General features: G+C 35.3%; 1 protein-coding gene across 1 annotated transcript; it reads left to right on the top strand.

Moving 5' to 3' along the window:
- Nucleotides 1–355: 355 nt before the first annotated feature.
- Nucleotides 356–22080, top strand: LOC112686071. The gene is made up of 7 exons (XM_025558191.1): nucleotides 356–819; nucleotides 12141–12258; nucleotides 20046–20156; nucleotides 20240–20377; nucleotides 20459–20556; nucleotides 20640–20805; nucleotides 21793–22080. The coding sequence occupies exons 1-7, from the start codon at nucleotides 694–696 to the stop codon at nucleotides 21906–21908; spliced, it is 873 nt and encodes a 290-aa protein (XP_025413976.1). The 5' UTR covers nucleotides 356–693; the 3' UTR covers nucleotides 21909–22080.
- Nucleotides 22081–24004: the final 1924 nt, after the last annotated feature.

The raw sequence follows: 24004 nt of genomic DNA, 5'->3' as shown, positions 1-24004 counted from the left end.
ATGTGCCAGGGGGTAGGGGCAAAAACGGCTGCAGACGTGCGTCGGGTGTGTTTACAGGCAACCGAAAACGTTCGGGTGGACGAAAAAGGAGGAAAAGAATATTGTTCATGATATTTCGTATAATTCCTCGGCCAAGACGTTGTGGTCGCGGTGTAGTGATTGCATCCCTGCGCTACAGGTGGATTTAATATGTAAAACCGACACGAAAACCAACCTGCCACCGCCGCCGCCGCCGCTGACGACGGCTGCGATGAACCGGTGCAGGTGGTGGAGTGGGAGGTAGTGTCGGAGAGAGGAACATGTCCGTGGTGGGGGAGGACCGTCAAGGAATCGTATACACCGCGCACGCACCGAACTCTCGACTTCACTGCAGTTGTTCGAGTCGGTAGGTCTGTCTGCCGTGTGCGTGTGCGTGTGTGTACGTCGGTGAGTGTATTATTGTGTACGTGCGTGCGCGGTGTATTCTCGTCGTAGCTCGCGAGTGTCGGTGTTGTTTTCTTTGTGTTTTCCATCCGAAAGCGGATTATCAACCGAACGGTTTTTTCGAAAATGCGTTAATATCTTTCCCCGTCGAAATCGAATCCTTTCCAGAGAACGCCGTGTGCTGTACGAGTGCGATCCTTGGTAGCAGTAGAACGATAATCGTTATCGTATTTTAACATCGTCGACGGGCGCGAAAAGCCGCTTACAAACATGCCTTGTTCCGCGGTAACCCTTTCACTGGCCACCATCACGGCCATCGTGGCCACGGCTTTGCTGGCCATCGCTTTTTCCACCGACAACTGGGTGTACTACGAAGTCAGGAGGAATCAGATACAAGTGAGTTGTTTCATACGTCTGCGCGTACGATTACGTTAACGTTATCGTCATCATGACCGATATCGTGTACGATTCGTCCGGCCGCCGCGAGCGCTCATTTCCGTCAGCGTTACGTTCCGGAAGAAAGCGTGCACAACGAGCACCCGTACAGCCGAACGATAAGCATGTATACCGGGCCGGTCGTCAACGAAATATCGAACAAATCTGTTCGCCGTACAACAGGTACATATCATAACCCCGGGCGCGTTCGTGTCTGAGCGCCGCATGACGCAACCCGTGTGAGTACAAGAGTAGTTGGTTCGTAGCACCAACAGCGTTTGAAAACATTAGTCAACGAATTCTCACGAGAACCGGCGGATACCGTGCTCGAACGAATCGCGCAGGAAAAGAATTACATCATTTCCGTGACACGTTTTAATCGATATTCAGAATACTATCTTTGACCGCGTCAACGGTTGCTCGGAACGTAGTGCGTATAGATAAAAAAAAAAAAATTTGATAATCCCGGGCCGTTGGTGTGTGGTGTCCGCTGCGCGCACAGTACGGCCAGCGAGCCGTCCGCGAGCGCGCCCGAAGCCGAACAATGGGCGGATGGAATATCAAACCGTTCGGTCCGCATTGTACCCCATTGTTACGGTGGAAATATTGTCTGCGACTTTTTGTTGTTCGCCGATCAATGCCCGCGCGGACGACCACTGCCCGTCCGATCTCTCGAAAAAAAATCCCGCGGCCGTTGGTTCCCACCGGAGGATCCCGTAAATGTATCCGCGTTCCGTTGATGACGTTCGCACCCGAAAACGAACGCGAGCCGATATAGTTTAGCGATCGAGAAATTGCCCCGGAACGCGATGAAACATTCGTATTTCTTGCCATCCTAATCGATTCGCTCGTACCTACGCATTCCGGCCAATGGCCTCCAGTAAACACGACCGCAAACCGTACGAAAGAGCTGACGGCTGCGCACACCGTGTGTAATCTCTGCGCACGAGAATGTAACGCTCCAACACTAGTGCAATATTCTACGTGCACTCCATGTTTTGATTTCGTTAACCAATCGAAGTGTTACAACGGGTATGTCACATTTGTCGGAAATCGATTTTGTTGACTGAAATCTATTCTCATTAGAAAGTTAAATTATTCATTAATTTTTTATTTTTATTCGGCAAGATATTAATAATATTATGATACTCAACATGATAAACTGTACTATAATATATTCATAACGTTTTAATGGTTTTTTTTTTTTTATTTTCGTGATATTTTCTCCTTTTTTTTTTTTTTTTTTAATATATGTCTTTGGTAAAATTAACCGTTTTTATACAACAACCGAAAAACATTTTTTAGAATAGAAAAAGAAATTCGATAAAAAAAAAAAAAAAAATGTGATAAAAATTAAGTCGCTCGATTTTTTCATCCTCTGTTGAACCTTTCCATTGTCTAAAACAAAATCATGTGAAGCCTAATTACAGCCATATTATCGTTATAACTTATAATATAACCTGTTATCGTGTAATTATAGTGCATTAAATCGATTATTTCAAAAATACTTCCTCGTTAAATTATTAAATCAAACCGCGTTGGTATTAATTTTTATGCTGGCATCGACACGTTTATATTCACATTTGAGTAATTTATTTGGATTTTGTTTGGCATTTATTTATCTGAAATTTCATATAAATGACATGAATAAATACACATTATATATATAAATATTATATGTATACATACATGTATAAATACACATGAGTAGTTAAGTTTTCAAATAAGATATTAAAACTTGTTTGATTATACAATACTTTACATAAACATGAGAATTGTACATATAACAATATCGTTGTATAATAATATTAATAAATAAAAATATATCAGTATTGATAAAATTTGCAAATAAGAATTAACAAAAATATTTGCAAAAAAATGAAAAGTATGTGTCTTGACTTTACAAATATATACAAGTAGTGTTTATAAACTACAAGTCTACAAAAAAAATTAACTGGAACACTAATGATTGGTTCTCAATTTTAAATTAACTACAAAGATGAAATTTAAATTTTATATCGTAATACGATATTTATATTAATTTAGGTTAATTTCTAAATATTTACTAGAATTTTGGTTTGTTAAAATCGTTTATCGGTATTTCAACACTAAAAAGTAATTTTTAATTTTAAAATATGTAGTTGTTGTTACTAGAAGGTATATTGTAACCTTGAATAACTGATGTTAATAATAAGTTTATAATTTTATTCAAAATTATTTGTACCTTAGATCAATATATTTGTAAAAGCATAATTTTCTTAGAAACAATGTCAACATTGACTATAAAAATGCATAACATTATTTACAATAAAAAATATAATTATATTGTGTTCAAATTTGTAGATCTAAGAATAACTTGTTCATATTACATATATGTGTTTCTTTTTAATAGCATTCCGAGTAGTAAACAACATTATTCTTCAGTGTGAAATCATTATATTTACGATTATATACGAGTATTTTCACTAAAAAAACAGAACGATAATCATGAAAATAAATTGTATCGAGCTATAAAGTACTGCTACTACAAAGAAAGAAAAAATGTTCTGAATATAACTAATTAATTCAGATGACAACGTTTTTCATTCGAAAACTGATCTCAGAATATAATTTCTAACTTAGCATTTAAAGCGTTCGTAAAATTACTACATCTTTGATGTAAATACAGAGTGCATTAAATCATAATACATAACATTTGGCTTGCAACTGAATATTGTACCTATATTCAAAATATGTTAAATTTTAATCATTAAAAATTAAAGAGTCTTGTTATTATTTCTCTGTACAAAAATATCGAGCATTATGAATTTTAAATGAATTGGAATCATATTATAAACGTTTGGATTAAAACTAAATACGTCAATTTAAACTTTTTCAAAATCGTGTTTTTCAAATTGAATTCTGTTATATTGAAACTTTAATTATTTTTACATTTACATGTCATAATTATTAATAGTGCAAAGCTTGAAAATTCGTTTAAGTATCGAAAAATTGAACTGTAAACAGTGGTTCTAAAACTTTTTGAGTTTTTCTTACGGTGCCTAGGCATGTAAAAATACATTTATTTAGGTTACTGCACTAAAACGTATGATTTCAGTTCTTTAATTGGTTTCACGCTAGACGCGTGTCTTACTATATCAATTCATGTTATTCGCAATAACCGTATTTCAAGTTACAAATAAGCGAATAAAATACATTGAATGTAAGTAATTTATAAACAGGAATTGGAACAAGAATTCAAAAATATAAGATATCGTCTGTTTATCTAATCATGCCGACTATGGTAATGATGGCACATTCGACTAGAAATAGAAAAAAAGTTCTACATTTTTTTTTTATCAAACAATAGCTGTGTCAAACGATTTTCATTTCTTGTACCTACATAATTTTATTGAAATGCGTGAATCATTTTGAAATAGATTGAACATTAACTCGTGTGTTGTTTCCTTAATATACTGTTGGCCACTGGGAATACTATTAAACATCGCAAGAGAAATCTAGGTAGCATAACGATTGTGATAATAATATTATAAACGTTTGGATTTAAGCGAAATACATTTTCTAAGTTGTGTTTTTTTCTTCTTTCGATTCGTACGGAAATGCGCACCGTTGTTATATTTTATTTTATACTTATCCATCGTATGTAAAAACTTTACCATACAACAGAAATCGTTTTAGTAATCCGTTAATGGGGAACGAAATATTTTAATATTCATCGAGCTTTAATGATATAATCTTTATAACATATATAGTGTACACGCATGAGTATAATGAGTAATATTGCATTACGGCCGTCTTAATGGGAACTTTACTTACCCATAATTATTATTTAGTAGTGCATTTGAAGTTGAGGTTATCAATCAGCGCACGTTAAATTTTTTTGTTTAATATACATAGTATTTGCCTATATTACTTTCATTTTCACTGCGATCAGAAAAAAAAATAATCTAACTACTTGAAATGAAAGTTTTCCAATTATACCAAAAGGCAAAAGGAAAGAGAGGTCATTAAACTGTCCGGTACGTTAAGTGTTGACCAGTCTGAAGAGAGTCAGATCTTCTTATATAGAAAATTGATAGCTTCTCGTGTACACGCTATATATATACGTGCTGCTACCTCTGCCGATTTCTATCACGAGCCCGGTAAACACTGCTGATCGATTATCACTTTCGACGTGGATATAAATGTAGGGGAAAAAAGCAAAATGAACATTCCAAAACAAAACCTTATTTATATCTAACGATGATCTGCTAAAAGATTTCACCTGGAAATTCAATTACGATTATCATTGGTTTATAGCTTGTTCTTCTAATGTTTATTTAGTCACACTTCAATTAATATTAATTTAATTAATTTAACAAAAAGTGTAATCAATATTCGGGCGTAGGTTATTTAATAGAAATTCTGACAAAATTACTATGATCATTCGAGTTGACCTAAAATTAAAAATGAGGTTATTTAATTTTTAATGCATAAACATTGTATTATTAACAACACGAATTCAAAATTGATGGTTAAACTGTTTTTACCGAGAGAATTCTTTACTATCAAATAACTATGTTGTTATTGATAAAAGGAATTTTCGGTTTTTTTTTTCCTTTTTTTGCTGAACATTAGGATTTACTAAACGGACAAATTAATATTGTAAACTTATGCATAACATATGAAGCGTATAACTATACGAAATTATATGCATTGTTAAAGTGCTAGAATGTTGCACTTGTAATTAATATCAAACACTAATTATACCTAATTTAGGTAAAAAAAAAAAAATTAATAATTTTCAATGGCTGTAAATTTTTTTATTTTAAGTATACAATAGATAATCACATTATTATGAACTCTAAATTTAATTTTTATAGAAGCATACATTATTATATTGTTACTTCAAGACCTTCATGAGAATATTAGTTCTCACTTTCGTGTTGTTCATTTTCTATTCCATAAATGGTATTAAACAATTATGCGTATTTTTATTTTATTTACAAGTGAAACTGTTTTAATACTACTTAGTAGGTAGCAGCTTTACAACAACTGAACGGGTGAGAATGTTGCTTAGGCACAAAAAGAAAACGAAAAGGAGAAAATGCAATTGAAATCTTGAATCCGAGAACGTTGTAAATGGATGTAGTTGTCGCAAAGGAAATGTACAAGATAGAATTATGATGTGTTCTGGAATAAATCAATTATCAAAAAGAAATTTGAAATCATTGCTGGTTTTTTATGTAGCGAGTGAAGTTTGTGCATAAGAAACATTGATTATACTTGCACATAGAACGAATGTGTGTGCATCATTAAAATTTAAAATGATTATACTGAAATTGCATTTAAACATGTCAAATATATTTGTCATGCGCTCAGTATTAGTGCGATTGAACTGTTGAGTATTTGTTTTTGGATTTTACGAACATTTTTTTAAGATTATAATGATCGCTATAGGTTCTAGTCTAAATCAACCGATGCGTGAAAGTGATTAATGAAATCACACACGTTCTGTTCTTGATTTTCATACATATTTAAACAGGAATACATCGAAATTCATCGCGCACAATTTAAACTTAATCATTTAAATGTTTTGTATAATCCTATAGAATCATGTGTACCACGACTATATTTTCTGATTCCTTAAACGCGTGGATTTCGAGCGTCAAAGGTATTTATCGTTTTAATCAGGTTTCGTTTAGATATCGAGAGTTAATAACAAAACTATAATACACTTTTGCATATAAGTATAAATTTGACGTTGAATAGGACTACAAACTTGTGTGTGTGTGTGTGTGTGTGTGTGTGTGTGTGAAAGAAAAACAAGTTCGGTATCGAACAAAAAATGATAACATTGATAAGATTGTGTATAGTCGTATAAACGTTGAAAAATTAAAAACCATGTATAAAAAATCACCATGAAATCATTTACACCTACGTGTTATTATTATTTTGAACGTAACACCAAATGCGTGTGGGTATGTGATTTTAGTTTTATGTAACGTAAGCAATAGACAAAATATTTCGATATAATAGAAAAATCGTTTTAAAAACGTTTCGATGCCTATATTATTCGTGTATATATATATATATATATATATATTTAACTGAAATGTTACCCCATCGAGTAAAAAGAGATTTTAACTACGTCGCAGTACCAATACATATTATACACGATATATTCTTAATAATCGTTTAGACTGTAAAATGAAAAATGTTGTTCGTTTTAAAATTTTTCACTAGACTAAACAAAAATTAGAATTGCGCAATTTTTCGTTATGCGCCGCATGCTACTGTTGCAATACGCGTAGGCCTAGCAACATTTGACACTTTTTCTTCGATTACGCGCGTGCGACGACAACCGCATAACTGCGATCGTACACAACCGGTTCCACGTCGACTGCATATTGAACGGGCGGAATTCCTGGCTTTTAATAAGGACCGCGCTGATGAGCGATATCGTATGCGACAGAGGCGTCTGAAAATAACGGGTCCGACACGCGGCACGTAGGCATTGCGGTGGTTGCATCCATGCGCACCTCGCTCACATACTGTTGTTGTACTTGAAACCTTATTTCCATTATTCGAACGTACGAGACGATAATACTTGATTGCAAACAGGTCCACGTTACACGGTGAATAAATAACGCTAAATTATATTTCGCCGCGTTAAAATAATATGATGATGATTATGATGATATGGTTAATAATAATAGTTATAAACGATGACGTGTTCCTGGTACGAGGAGTTATCGATGCGGAATTCCATGTAATAATGCATTTATCTCTCCCTACTCGCCGTCTTTGTACACCGAAGACACGCCAACACTGTCCAACACTGACCGAACGACGGTGAGCGTTCCTTATTCGACCGGCGTAAACGACGTGGGAACGTATTGCAACTCCGTCCCGATACATAATTTAACGCTCGGATAAACTTCGTCAAAGACAACGTGTGTTGTATTGTACACTGATTTCTATTCATACGCGCGTTGGTTAATGGTCCGTATGTGTGCGTGGAAGAAAAACGGTCGTCGGGACCTGTACAGTATTTAAAGTCTCGTACGCATCCAAGACCGTATGCGGTTGTAACGAGTCCGAACAAGTATGGCGGACTGGATTCGTACGGATTAAAATTATTGTTTCAAAAGCGGAAATACAATCGATACACCGCGCGTTTGGGCTGGATAAGTGATCGGTGAATCCGAACGGTTTCGTGACGGCACAAATGTCTGGAGTTCACCGTTGCAGGGATCCGGAGGTTTGAACGATTCGGGTGACAATACAGCACCGCGTGCAGTCGATGTTAGCGTGCGTCGAGAAAACATTATAGTCGTTACGGTCTTTTTTTTTTTCCCCCCTTGTATAATTAGCAACGTTCGGCGAAAAGAAAAAAACACCATGACAAGATTAAAAGACGAATTAATATGCTTCTAAAGAAACACTGATTTTATCTGCCGACTCGTCGAGGACCACTGGCGGTGGACTGTCATTGAGCGACGTATAATGCAACACTAATCGTCATCCTTGAACTTGATTGCTATTGGTTCAGTGCAACAACCCGATTGGCATCGGAGGACTGTTGCGGTGATGACTGGTGCGATATAATCGAACATTATTACGATGTGTGTACGTTGCTGGCACCTCAAGTGTCGAACACGAGCTACCAACCGACTACCTGCTGATGACACATTTCGATAAAACATAATTCAGAGAACATAAAACGTCATGTACACCGGCTATCGTGTTGTATTGTTGTTACGATACACGACAGAAAACATGGCCATTAGTGAGAACAAATTTGCATCATAATCACTGGCCTAAAACGATATTTGTTTTATTTTTTTTTTGTGTACACAACAGAAATAATCGTTCTCGGTGTTTTCTACTCGGCAATCCTATAGCGCGTCTACAATATTATTATGTCGACACATTACGTTTGATTCGCCTTCATCACACGGTCCAACAATGGTTTTCGAAATCGTTCAATCTCGGGGCAGCGCGGAATCAGTAGAGTACAAACATTTTTTAGCACGCGATAATAATGACGACACAGCATCGTTAGTTTAACATTGTAAAAAAAAAAATTATATATATATATATATATATATATATATATAAATTACCCAAAACCAACGATTTAACGTGTGTATTATACGCGTGTAAATAATAATAATAATAATAATAATATTATATATATATATATATATATAATAATAAAACTATTCGTCGGGTACGTCTGCAGTTATGCGTATAATATACTAATAACTTGAATGTATTTAAGAACGCGTACACGTTGCGTAATGTGTTAGCTGCAGTGTTTTATACGCATACGCCGTGTGCACCTAGGTAACCAACTCGTACATTATGTAGAGTGCTTGTGAACAACCAGAGCGGTTAATGGAAATCAGTAATCCGTCGAAATTCTCATTGCGGACCGGCGCGTGCACGGACTGTTATCCTCATCGCGTCCGTTACCGTTACGTCCGTGGAGTTACAACCGCGATGAACACAAAACGTTAAACATGCGTACATTTAATGACGACGATAAAAAAATAAAAATATAACCGAACGTATTGAATGAACAATATCGAAAAACGCAACACGCTCCGTCGGACAACTGTATTATCGTTGCGATACAATAGCCGTTTATCGTTTAGATGTTTATCGTCGACGGGACAGACGCATTCTTTTCAGCGCATAACGTATTCCGTCAGCGTCGTGAACGCACTCGCAACCGGCTCAGACGCTGTACAGAATATTCTAAGGTCATTGAGCTATCGGCAGCGGTTTCTTGAGAAGTTTTTTACGTCTGCACACCGACGAACTCACCGGAAACGATGGCACTTCCAGCCGGAAACGACCGCTGTTATTGTTTAGGTGTCGCGCAATGTGAGCGCAATGTCGTTTCGCAACGACGACCGTTCGACCACGCATGTGGACAGGGCTGGCGAGAACTTTTCAGGGCTCCGGGGCCCCCTTTATTCGCACTTGTTTATACACATATCTACTTGTACATATTTTGGTTCAATAAAAATATTGTATAAAAGCCCAAGACGACGGGCCCTCTCGGACGTAACGGCTCCGGGGCCCTAGCCCTCCCTGCCCCACCCTCTCGCCGGCCCTGCACATGGAATATGGAACACGGGGTTAATTCAAACAATTATCCGTGCAGTTGTTTCCCGGTCGAAGTATCGGACACGAACGAACCGGTGGGGGGGGGGGGGGGGGGGGGGAGGGGAGCGTGTGTTGCATCGGAAACAAGAAGCCGTATGGAATCGATCACAACGATAATGCAATATTCTCGTTCGTTCGAGCGGATTTTTTGATTACGACGATAAATATATGAATAGCAATGATCGTTCGTCGTCATACGTCGTCCACCATCGCGCCCCGAATGGCCGTCGGAATAACCGTATCGTTTTCGCATTTTCCATGCCCCGTGTGATTGTAGTGTTATACTATTTCGTAACATTCAAAGCGCCAACACTAATGAGTGCGCAAAACAATTATGCGAATGCGCAACACGTATTCGACTGACCCAATATTATTATTTTAATCGCAAAACTGTGCACGGATACGACGGGAACGGTCATAATATCTCGAACAAGTGAACGACTCATAACCCAATCGAATAACCATAATAATAACCATTCATCGAATCGTAAATTACGTTAATCTTGTACACACATACATGTACGTATATTAAAATATCTGAATTCGGGTTGAACACGAGCGATTTGCGTTTATTATTTAGATCGAAATGTGCTGTGGAGTCTACGTGAAAACGAACCGATTAAATCGTTCCCGTATCATCGTAATACGACCTATTTAGAATTGAGTGTATCGCAGAAAAATTAAATAATTGACAGTCGGCATATGGCGTGTGTATAACAGATACGAACTCAATCCTCGAAGATTAGGCATTTACAAGAGAAATGTAATATTTATAACGTCGAATTATATTGCAGATTTTCGTAATGGTTGATTAATATTGTGTCGTATCGCGCTGTAACGGTAAAATATATTTCTTCTATCGGTTAACGTATATTTACCGTCAACAATTAGTAAATTTGCTCACGATCGTTTGATCTATAAAATAATATTTAACAAACAATATATAGATGTCTACGAGTTATCAAATCTTTAGAATCGAATTTTATGATTCCTTGACAAAACATTTAGTGGAATGCTTATAGGTACATTTAGCTATGTCCGAAACAAGAGTAATGCGCAACTATCGGATCTAATCTCTGTTGATACCACCGAACTGCTGCCGGACGTGTATAGTCGTAGACGCGTGTAAATATTTTATAGGTTATTTTCCGATTGGTCTCGATGGGTCGTGCAATTGAAGCGTTACAGAAAAAAAAAAAAAAGACAAAACACTCGTTATTTCGACTATGCTGCGGCGGAGAGGTCACTCACTACACTTACTCCCCTCTGTTTCCAAATCCGAGGAAAATCACGATATGGCCAAAATAATAGACCCGAAACTATTTTGACAGCAATACAAAGCCGAATGACAAAAAAAAGAATACAAAATACAAAATAAATAAAAGAGAACCAAAGTGGGTCGATTTCATCGAATAATTAAAATAACGTATATACCGTTTTTATCGAAACCCGATTTCAAAAACGAGAAATTGGTTGGTAAAATAAACAAACGCAACAATATGTTTACAAAACAACATTATCCTGGGCGCAAGTTAATAGCTGATAAATACTTCAAGTTTCTTTCAATGTATTTCACCCGAACTCGATATGTATACAATAATATTAAATAGATACGTTTATCATGACATCCTAAACAAATTTCAATGATTACTTTCTATGTTATAGAACATGTTATGTTTTCAGAATCTAGAACGAAATGTTCATCAAAGTCGTATTAGCCCCATTCGAAGGTTATTGAATGCGATTTTTATTGTTGAAACGATATCGTAATTGAATAATGTTATATTATACTATTATCTTGTACTGCAGTGTTGTAACGGCAAGTCGACGATAGTGCGATTGAAATTAAATGTGCGCATGCCGTCGTAATCTTTCGATTTGTGATAGTTATTAAATAACAAAAATAAACACACTTACGTTTCCAATAATAATAAAAAAAAAAAAAAAAAAAAAAAACAACTATTATTTTGTACGAAATTAGGCATCATTATATAAACATGTATGAATGTAAATTTTATGAAACAATTATAATATTGTTTCACAAATAACGCGGTACCGGTAAAAAATTCAGCCTTAACACAGTTTTGATTTTAACCTGTTCTACGTTTTTTTTTTTTTTACAGAATACAGTCCAACAGCGCGGACCATCCTCGGCGGCCGAACAAATGAACAAATATTATTACTACACTAGAACGAAGGGTCTTTTCAGAATATGCTATCCCAAGGAAAGACCTCCGAGTGGTAAGCATAATACTATTTACCCCCTGCATATAGGTAAATAAAAATCAAATCACGTTCCGGAGAGGGTAAATTTTTATTAGTTTGGTAATTCGATACGGTAAAATCAGTTTATCGGGTTACCGGTCACGTTTATTTATTTATCGTTAGCTATATAGTCGTCAATACAGGTTAAAAAAAAATCGGTTGTCGGGTAAAAATAATCACTCGCATAAATTCCTTTAAAAGGTGAAAAAATTAATAGCAATAATTCGCGAAAATACCTGGCTGGCTGTAATCGATGTGAAGTGTATGTAATATTATTCCAACTGGGTTGGACGAAGTCGAAGGCAAACACAAATACATAATTCGATCGTTCTATTATTACTATTATTATTATTATTGTTATTATTTTTTTATTACTGTTTTGTAGTTGGTAGTTATTTTTATTTACAAGATTTTGCACGATAAACTATAAATATTGATATTTAAATTCGTCTGTATTCATATATCATAACGTTAATCCGATGTGGAAATGGCAAACGTTAATAACACACACCGGAATTGTGTCAACTCGTGTGCGTTGAAAAACATCACTTACATTATTCTGCTGTACGTTATTCTTTCCAAAGACTGCGTATTGTAAATACTCTTTGCGTTCCAATAAAACGAATCGAAAACCGTGTACGGTTCGTATGCAACGTATACGTATATAAAAAAAGTTAATGATTCGTTATACGTCCGAACTAACGCACCGAGGAAGTACGGGGAACGAAGACAATCGCTTCGAGTCGAATGGTTTTTGTAAAACCATTGTTTTACCGTTTGGCGTGGACATCTGTTGGCGTCTCTCTGGTCGTGTCGTGTCGAGGGCGCGGCCTGTATTACGAATGTTCGGCTCAATGTCACGAGGCACGTTAAACGTATTATTCAAACGATCCGTCGTAACTCGATTTGACGCCGCCACGAACGAGTGCGTCAACGAACATAGGCGCAACTAGGGTTTATTTTTGTGTGGGGGGGTGGCTTTTTAGCGAAAATATAACACAGACCTGCGGCGGCTGCGCCCCCACACCCCCATATAATATTATACGTCAATATACAATCAATACTAAATATTATAGGTTTCGTTTACATTTAAGTAAGGCTAGCTTTCATTATCCCCCCCCTCAAACAAATCGACCGTAGTTCACAAGTTAATAATACATATATACAAATTAAACTCTAAAATTTTAATTTCATTTTAATAAAAATTTTCTGTCTTTAGTACAGTACACTTCTAAAATATTTTCATTATTTATCGAGTTAACAACATCTCTCTCAATATTCGGAACAGCCAAATCTGTAAAACGGTCTTGTAGCATATTGGTTCGTAACCAATTTTTAATACGCCTCGTTCTTTCGCGCGTAGCTGAGCTCAGGGAATACTTATTGCTACTTGTAACAACTTATACAGATTGGGATAAACATGGTTTTCGATAATTTCACTAATATCATTGATATCAAAATCAGGTTTATAGTTTCCATGCAGTTTCTTGCTACAGTCATTTCTGGTTTTAAAGCACATTAAGTTATTATTAAAACATCCTAAAAAAAAAAATTAAATATTACAATAAATTTATTTAGAAAAAAATATTATTCAAAATTATAATACTAACCTTGTAATGATTTATAAAATATAAACCCAACAAAATCCATTTTAATAAAACAGTCAACTGAACTTGTCATGAGTAAACTCTCTTTGGAGACTTACTTAAGGTTGCTAATTAGTGCTTCAATATTTTCCATGTGAGAGAGCTATCGAAGTATTTAGGGGTACCAAGCTCCCCAAAACCCACCCCCCATAATTGTGCCAATGTTAACGGATTTGATCCGCGGACCATTGGCGGCTGCACGAGAAATGACAATATTATCTTATCGATTAGAATTTTCTCAATGCTTTCCTAGCAGTCATGAAATCGCCGTTAACGCGGTGACCAGTTACCGCGTGACTGTTCGAACGCGCTCCTACACGTTCACTTTATTATTTTCAATTCAACAGAACTTATATCGTTCACAAGTACGCACGCACACACACAAATACGCACACGTATTCGTTATTAGTTACGTACGCTCCATTTACGTCGTCGCATATTCACTTCGCATGACCGTTAATCTACGTTAGAAAATTTCGTTTATTAATTACCGACGTTATTTTTATACTTTTCGCCCAGCGAGAGCGTACATAATGATAACAAACAATAATACACTCGTGAGCTATGTTTCTTTCTCCGCTCTAGTGTATACACTATACACATCGCCGAACAACTGTCGCAATAATAGCAGTGTTCACGTCCGTCGTTACGTCACCCCAACGGTGTCCACGAGTTCCACGCTGCACGTTGCTCCCACGAAACCGAACCAGCGAACAACAATAGATCACCACCGACGTTTCTAACGGTGTGTGTGTGTGTGTGTTGGTCAAGGATTTTTTTGTTATGCATAAGTCTCGCGTTGGAAAAAAAAATAAACATCAACCGAAGAAAAGACTATATGACTATATACGTCTTTGCTTTCATCTGGTTCTAACGCATAATTACGATTTAGAAAACACGTGCAACGTTTCTCTCGATCGGCCAGGATTGGCTATTTTTAATCACGTTTTTCAAAAGTAAATCGTACCGTTTGTTATCTGAAACATAATATAACCGCGAGTTCAGTGTGCAGTGTGATAATATTGTATTATTTATTTATTTATTTACGGGTAAGAAGAACTCCGAGAGTGAACTAGCCAGGGGGGGCACAGGGGAAATTTAAGTTTATGTTTGTATAAAACATTGTTGTAAAAAAAGTATAAAAAAGATGACCTGAGCACTGAGAAAATATTTATTAGTTAAAGTATAATAATTATAGATCTGGTTGATTAACCCTCAAGCCTCCCTCGTATCCATTTAGAGAAGAACTCAATTACATAAGAATTATAATTTAGTAATATTTATATAATAATAAAAACAATTGACTCGAAAATCTTAGGTATTACTGATTATGTGTATTGTCATCTACCAGTGTTCATCTGTACAAGTCTGGGTAAGATTTTTCAACAATACTGATTTTTCATCTAAACATTATGACATCATACCTATATTATTCTTATTACTTATTCATGTATTTTTAAAAATAATCATATCTACTGTTTACCTACAAAAATGTTAAGTCATTTATTTTAAAACTTTGTAATAAAACAGTGTTACGTTTACAGAAATGCAAATGTAATGTTGAAATTATTTGTGAATTTTAGAACAATTGCCGTTGACAAAAAATTTACTTTTAGCTAACACCAATTTATATTCACGTGATGTGGTTATTTGTTTTGTTCTATGAAGTAAAAATTATTTTTGTTGTTTTCTAATATTTTTTGAAAATAAAAACTTTAGAAATTATTTCAAGTACATATTTCGGCAAGTACTTATCGACTTTCACATTTGTTCGCTATGATTCGCGTTACGTTAAACTCGCATTGATTACACGTATAGTATCTCTATAGTATTCCTAATATTTTGCACAATCTAAAAAAATTAAACTAAAAATAATTATAATGTGGTACAAAAGAACCTCGTTCGATCAGCCATCCCAGAATCTTCGGTTAATTGTGGTAGGTATCGTTTTAGTATTGTTTTCGTTGTTTGCGGTTTATGACAAATATTGGAAACCATCGACGACGTTTTTTCAATACCGAAACTCGCATCATTCGTCTCGTAATTTTCTCTTTGTGCTAAATAATCTATCCATTAAAGTTTCGTAGAAATCAATTATTGCATTAATGAAATATTATTCTACACACTTTTGTTTTCAATTTAATAGCGTTAACAATTCAACGGGAGAAAAATAAGTACTTCACTAATCTCGCTAACAGTAATATCCAATAATACTTAATTCTGCCCACGCATGTGTAGATTTGTGTTGTTTAGCAGTTGGTCGAATCCTATAACATTTGGTATTATTTATTGATAATGTTTTCACTGTTGTCTTTATTGTTCGATAGTACAATATGTATACGCACATAATATGTTATAACATATTTTTTACTGTATACAGTCTACTAACAATACTCATAGCGAACAGTACAATATTAGAAAACTGATCGAAATTTATTGCAATTGCATATAAATTTCACATGCACGATGCGAAATAATTTTTATAAGGATGGAATAATGTTGGTACATACTCGTTACCTACTTTTTGAGTATAATTTACTAGGTATTAAATAATAAACGACACTATCGCGGGTTGAAATTTTTACCGTTAGAACAGGACTGGTCATAAGTTGATTTTTAAAATATGTTTTACATAGATACTTGTTTTTTTTACATCTGCTTAATAACGTGTCTGCATCTGAAATATTATGTTCCTGTAAAACATTAACATAATATTATAATTCGATCAATAACAATATGAAAGGATGAATATAAAACCAAGGAGACTCTATCGTAATCATTTGGTCACGCAACTGTGTTGGTAAAGATTTATATTAGTTGCTTTGGGCTTTCAATTAAATAAATACAATTGTGTATCGATTTTTTCTTATTAAATTCATTTTACGACTTGAAAATATACGTTTTAGTAACAGTTATTAGTAAAATTCTACGATTCAAATGTTTTTGTTGGTCTTGTTGGTCTTGTTGGTCGAGTGTTATATAACCTTGTAAAGTATTTAGTATGAATAATTAAACAACAATTATGTTCTAATTATGTCACTTCTGGTAGGCCATTAACAAATAAATTACCAAAGCCGTATTTAACAAGTAATGTTGTATACTTATAGCCTAAGTCAAACTCAAGTTTATTATTTTCATGCCGTTTATTTAATTATGTTCATATAATATATAAACAAATACATTTTTTGGTATAACAATATACGTATACGTTGCCTATATTTTATATTCTGATATACGGATATAAATCTGTAGCCAATAACATAATTCTTGCTATATAGTCCTATGTATAGTATTTAATTTATAAGATTGGTTTAAGACGAATGGATATATTTTTTGCTACGTAATGGTAGTAATATTAGCCTAACCTAACCGATACATAGTAAATGTTTTTTAGTTTTGAAGTATACCCTGGTCCATTTATCACTTTAAAATGTATTTATACTGATTACCATTATTTATTTCTATTGGATAATATCAATGCATCTGTTATAGCCAGTGGCTAAATTTGATTAAAAACGCCACTCTCGATCGTCGTCAGACCCGGGCCGAGTACTTCCAATAGATTTGTACGGATATAATTATGATCATTCCTGATTATTAAATACGCTTTGCAGTCAATCATGAAATATTTGACTGTCACTGACATTCACATGCTTTAATTGGGTTTCTTTTTACTTTTCAATAACGTTAGTTATTTTATCAAAGCGCGTGCGATATCAATTGATCAATGAAAATAATATTTACGCGCCTGATATTATGTTTTTTTATCAAAACTTAAAAAAATATTATTACTTCGACTATGTACTATCAGCTCGTATTCAATATTATCTAACGCATACTTCGATGTTTATAATACTTCTACTGCTTTCGTTATCAAAACGATCACAAACAATCAAAATCTGTAGGATAATTAAAAAATGGTTTACTATATAAGTCATAATCATGAGATAACCGAACATATTCTGCGATAGTAAATGAATGCAGTGCGCGATACAAAAATGTAAATCTCGAGCGTTGTCTTAAACAATCACGTTTTCCTGCGAGACCGAACATTCGTTCACCGTGCAATTAATAATTTTTGGATTTCCATAAAATTCGGGGACACGCGTTAACAGTTTCGTATCACTCCATCGTTTCTCGTGATCGTTTTGTGCATTCGCCGAGCGGCGGTCATCTTTTAACGCAACAACATTATGATAATGATACGTTGAAGTATTAATTTGCGCCCGAGTAGAACTTAGAACTAGAAACCGAGTATTTCTCGAGAGAAATATTTCTGTCGCTCGTTGCTTGCAGCAGTACATAGGAAACACCTATGTATTTATTATAGCCATCACGATCGTTTTAGCACGAAACCCACCGACATCCTGGGGCTCTTGGTTTTTTTTTTTAGGAGTGTCCGCATTCAGCATCAGCTGCCTGTACCGGTTCTCAGTGAATCTTGCCCACATTCCATGCGCGTGCGTGCGCGCCTCGCCGACAACCGGTTCCATCAATGCCCCATTATTGCTTCTGTAGGACGTCGACCAAGGTCATGTTTAGTGGCACATTGTGTGTGTGTGTTCACCGTGTGTTTGTAAGCATGTGTGTGTGGTGTGCGTGCGCGCGCGCGCGCGCGTGTGTGTATGTGTGTTCATGCGTGTCTGTGCGCACTCGTATAGAGACATGCTTAAACGAAGAGAACGAAAGAAAAAGCCATAAGGGGGAACGTTATGGAGGAATTTTTTTCCTTCCAATGTCTATATACGAAGACAATATTATATATTATGGTGTATATTTCTCTTTTTGTTTTACAGGCCGATAGAAAGTGATCGTGTGAGATTCATAATTTCACACTATTCGTCCGCTTAAATGTGTACATTTTGCACTAATAACTGTTTTGTTTTTTTACTAAACGTCTGGGAAAACGAATAATAATGATAACAATAATAAAAAAAAAAAGAATAATTTCAAACAGACTTTTCTTTAAATTTAAAACGTATCTGGAGCATTGTGACTAAAAGGAAAATAATAATAAAAGAAAAAAAAAATCACAAAGATTGTCTCATCGAAAATGAACGCTTCAAAATTGAGACAGTATGAGGAATGATGTAAAAATAAATAAATAAATTCATAACGAGTTCTCCGTTCTATGAATTTAATTGTGTAGACTTAATTTGTACCCAATTGAACGGATAAACCTTTTTGTGAAAAAAAGGAAAATTTATAGAACATTTCTTCCTTTACATTATTTGTTAAATCGTTTCTGTTACCAATATCTCATTACTTGTGATAGATGATCGTTCACCAAAATGATTGGTTTAGGTTTTTATAGTGAGTGGCAATCATAATTGATTTAAATTCTATTTCAAGGTATTTTAATTAGAAAACGGATAGTATAATTATAACATTTATAATCGGTTAAATTTTACAGTTAACAAACTCAATATTTCAACTAGGTTCAATGAAATGACTAGGCACTCGTACCATTTACCGAAAGCTTAATAACAGCGTAACTATATTATATACAGGATAATTAGTAAATAATATTATTGTAATCATAAAAACGAAATGCGGAAATTAAAACTTGTGTTTTTCACGAATAATTACATTACAATATATACAAATGTATTTCTTGCAGTTTTAATTGTTGAATACATTTGCTTTACAATAAATTAAAACGTTGTTCGTTGTACAATAATTGTAATAACGTTTAACGAGATATTATGTTAAAATATAATATAATATAGACTAATTGTAGTGCAATACGGTGTTAGGAGAAAAATAAAACCGTATTGCGCAGCGTGGTACTGAAAAATAACAGGTATCCAACATAAATGCTTAATTAATGAAAATTAAAAAAAAAGGAAATTGCGCAACGTGCTTAATGAATGTGTCTCCGTCGAAGGTCGTTGAATGGATTACAACTAACTGTATTAATTAATTCGTGCTGCGCTGTTGTCGGGCGGGTTAACGAATTATAAATCTGAAAAAAAAAAAGAGAGCCCAGAACAATACCGTCCACTTAGGTCGACGAGCGGTGTAGTTAGGTTCTTAGGTGTCCCCGTTGCAGAGAGCAATAACAACAATATCGTTGCGACGGATTGATTTTAAAAACGAAACGCGTCTGTTTTCCAGTTGAAACGTACCTGAGCCCGGTCGAGACGCACTGCATGAACGTCGACTACTTCTTCTTGGACACGGACAACCAGACGCACGAGTTCTCCGAAGACGCCATGACCAGACTGCGTAAGTATCGATCGGTGCGCCGACGGGACGCGGCAGCGTGGTGATTTACGTATGATAATCGTTGGTCGTTTGCTGCTGTTTAGACATGGGCAGGTCGACGATCGCGTTGTTCATAGTGAGCTTTTTCGTGATGTTCGTCGCCTTCTGGACCGGGGTCGCGGGATGCTGGAGAAGATCGCCCGGCAACATCACGGCCACCGCCATCCTGGTGCTCCTAGCGTGTAAGCCGTCCGATCCTCGAAAACAATCCTCCGGTACATATAGCGCTGATAAAAAACCGATTCCGTTTCTGTTTTCCGCAGGTTTGCTGAGCGCCGGTGCCATGGGCTTCTGGCACGGGGTGGAGTACTACGAGAAGGAGCGCGTGGTAGGAGAGGAATTCTACCAGCAGTGGAACAACGTAAGTCCTTCGGCAGGTTTAGGTCGAAATTTTGTTGATCGCCGCGTTACGCCGTTAACCGTTTGTTAAACCGTCCGTTGCAGGTGCTCAAGGAAAACACTCGCGTGTCCTACGACTGGTCGTTCTTCATGGCGTGGACCGGCGTCGGGTTCTCACTGGTGTCCGCTCTGCTGTTTTCCGGCGCGGCCATCTGTCTGCGAGGCGAACGCGAAAGGGAAGAGGCTCTCAACATGCAATACCTGATGCCCGGTCAGTTTATATACGTATTCCGTGTGATATTTACGCTTGCCGGGTTGTATCGCGTGGTCGAAATCTCTCCCGAACCGAGATCCGGGGAGGATTATAAGGGCCGACCCATAGTTTAGAACAAATACCTCGTTACGACACCCCGTTTTATATTTGCATTCGCACTTGGCGTGATCCGTTTTAATGTGCTGCGAGTACGGAAATCTGGGACCTTGCGTTAGTTTTTTTTTTCAAGTTCAAACTCGAATAATCGTCTTTATTACTGACGTATATATGCAAACACTCGATATCTGTGTGCCGGTATATTAAAAATCACCATAAAGATGTTCGCATCAACAACGCATAACGCCCTTGACGTTTTAAAAACAAGTCTGTTAATATTCACATAATACATAATATCCCAGGTCTCATAAAAAACACATTTCGCAGTCGTATTTCGAGCGGATATTTTTTATCGATACTGCGTTTCACATTATATTATAGCGTAGCCATCCGAATCGTAATAATATGATGTACAATATTGTATTGTTACTAAATTTCGATCCAAAATTATTGCGATATGTATGTGTTTAAGATTTGGGGAAAATATATATTATGTGAAGGAAACGCACTAACTTGTTTGCAAAATATCAAGGGCGTTATGTGCGAAATAAAATACAACATAGTTGACTATGATATTGAAATATCTAATAAGAACACATCGTAGTATAGGAATAACAATGAAATCCGATGGATCGTGTGCGCATTCACCTTGGTCCAAAAATCAACCCGAACTTTTTCCAACCAGTTGTCGTCGTGTAACTTGCTCGACCTCTAAATAATTACGGTTCGTGATCGTTAATTCACTCACTTTTTATAGACATTAATATATATACGTTAGAATTTTCGAGTTATTATAAAACAAAAAAAAAAAGTGGGCGGTGAATATTTATTAAAAAAAAAAAAAAAAGGAAAAGGAGACTTGAAAATAATATTGTTTCTGTTTTACAGTATATCCGCAGAAACAGCAGTACGCATACGCAGGATACCCACAACCGAACGCGTATCCATCCGGACCTTACTACCACGGACAACAACAACAATACGCCGGCCACTACAATTACTAAACGCGGCTGAAAAATCAATCAGTCAGCTTCGTATTGGTTTAATGTTCGACCAAAAGATACTGTCGTCAAACATTGAAGACTGCGAACTTATTCTTTCGTATTGTATTTGGTCGGACATTATAAACTCTATTGCTTTATGATCATACATATTAAAAAGATTTTTTCTTATAAATATTCGACGGTCGCATCTGTATGATCTTAAAACAATAATTTATTACTAATTTATAGAGACGCTTTTAAGCTCATATATCATACTTGACAAACAGATATTCCACCTAAGTTGCTCAAAAACAAAAAAAAAACCCTTTTTAACTAATATTATGTTATCTCTGTTTGAATTTTAGTATTTAGGCATTTTTTTTTTTTTTTATACAATCATTATTTTATTTTGTACAATTTTTATTCATGCATCATTGTTGTATATTTATTAATGTATCCATGCATTTTTAGGTCAAACAATATAATTTTTAATATTTAGTTTATAAATGCTAATAATATATTATCATTATTAGGCCAATTTTATTTTAATATTGATAAATGTTTTGAATAGATGACATGAACATAAAAATGATAACCGAAACCGGTCGGATATTACTGTATTACTTACAACAGCGTTAAAGATCTCCAGTATCTTTTATTATGATTTTAAAAACAATATTTTTCGTTTGTATTTTTAAACATAATTATGAGTTTGCCATACATACAGAAGATATTACGTTGTATCATTTTCTTCGTGTGCAATTGATGAAATTTTGCAATAATCGTAACCCATTTTTATAAACATATTGTGTTTCCATGTCATATAAGTATTTTAATTTGATATTTATTCTAATATTTTAAGTGAAGTTGGTGAGTTGTAAATTTTCATTTATTTCAAATAAATCGTCTTCCGACTACCATTTTCGTTCGGCGTAAGTTTTTTCATTTGTACGAGAGTAACTGGAAACGGAACGGAAACGCGACGAATTCGTTTCGTGACAAAGCGGTGTAGGTTTAAAAACACATACGCGATTGTATGTTAAACACGCTCGTCGTAACGCGATAGAGCCGCGCGAAAACGTTTGAGATGCATTAGACAGGGTCCGTTCGTACCGGTACGTTATTCGAGGAACATTAGGCGGTACCCAGTGGCGCCGAACACTTAATTTTATGGGGCAGTTCGCCCCTTCATTTAACTATGGTGGTGGGTGTTTGGGAGGGTATGGGGTGGGTTGTGTGGGTGGAAAAATGTACACTCAAGTTAGTAAACCTTAAGAATGAACAAATTTAGTGATAATCGATCTGGTAGATGGTAGAATACTATGATGATATAGAGCAATTCGCTTATCAATGCATGTCTTTATACCATAACAAGTAGGTATAGAGACGTGCATTGACATTTATATCTATTTCACACACACGATGAAGCTAAACGCCTCTTGGTTCTCAGTGTTTAAAAGTGATTATACAGCATGCAAATATATCCTTTAAACATTTTAAGATAGTAAATTACAAATCGCCCCGTGAAACCTTTTTAAAACATCTTTTTTTAAATTACAGTTGTTTAAAAAATGAAATAAACTGTTTTTTTGTTTTACATTTCTTTAATTTTAATAACGTATTTAATATTTAAATAATTAAACCTATATTTATATACGCTTCAAATCGATATCAAGTATTTTTTTCTAAAACCACTATGAAGTAGGTAAGCAATAAGTACCTAAGGTAAATAGGCAATAATTAATATCTGATTTATAATTATAATTTTCAATCTGTATGATTATTGATTTATAATAAAATATGAGGCATTTTACTAGATCATAATTTATATTATTATTGTTATTATTATGTGCTGTTTTAAGGGGCACATTTAACAATAAATTCAATCGTATTCTTAAATAGACTTAATAGTGCGGGCTGTCGGTTATAAATCTTTAACCCCCCCCCGGATACGTCACTGCCGAATGGTACCTACCTAACAGACGAAAATGGAGTGATAAATCGCGAACGAAGTGAGCGACTTTATGATGATTAAACTTACAGTATAATCATTCGATCGTGTAACCTGTCATCATTTTGGTCTAACTTTTTGGGCGGTGGTATTAACAAATTTTTAT

This window comes from Sipha flava, unplaced genomic scaffold, assembly GCF_003268045.1.
Source record: "Sipha flava isolate LNK unplaced genomic scaffold, YSA_version1 2_pilon_pilon, whole genome shotgun sequence".
NCBI lineage: Eukaryota > Metazoa > Arthropoda > Insecta > Hemiptera > Aphididae > Sipha > Sipha flava.
This window is presented reverse-complemented; position numbering and strand designations above follow the sequence as displayed.

What these genes read in the sequence shown, in the direction of transcription:
- LOC112686071 (XM_025558191.1), top strand. Translation starts at nt 694, where the DNA reads ATGCCTTGTTCCGCGGTAACCCTTTCACTGGCCACCATCACGGCCATC. An exon ending in TCTACCAGCAGTGGAACAAC is followed by an intron (nt 20,557 to 20,639) that starts GTAAGTCCTTCG and finishes CGTCCGTTGCAG; the next exon opens with GTGCTCAAGGAAAACACTCG. An exon ending in CATGCAATACCTGATGCCCG is followed by an intron (nt 20,806 to 21,792) that starts GTCAGTTTATAT and finishes TCTGTTTTACAG; the next exon opens with TATATCCGCAGAAACAGCAG.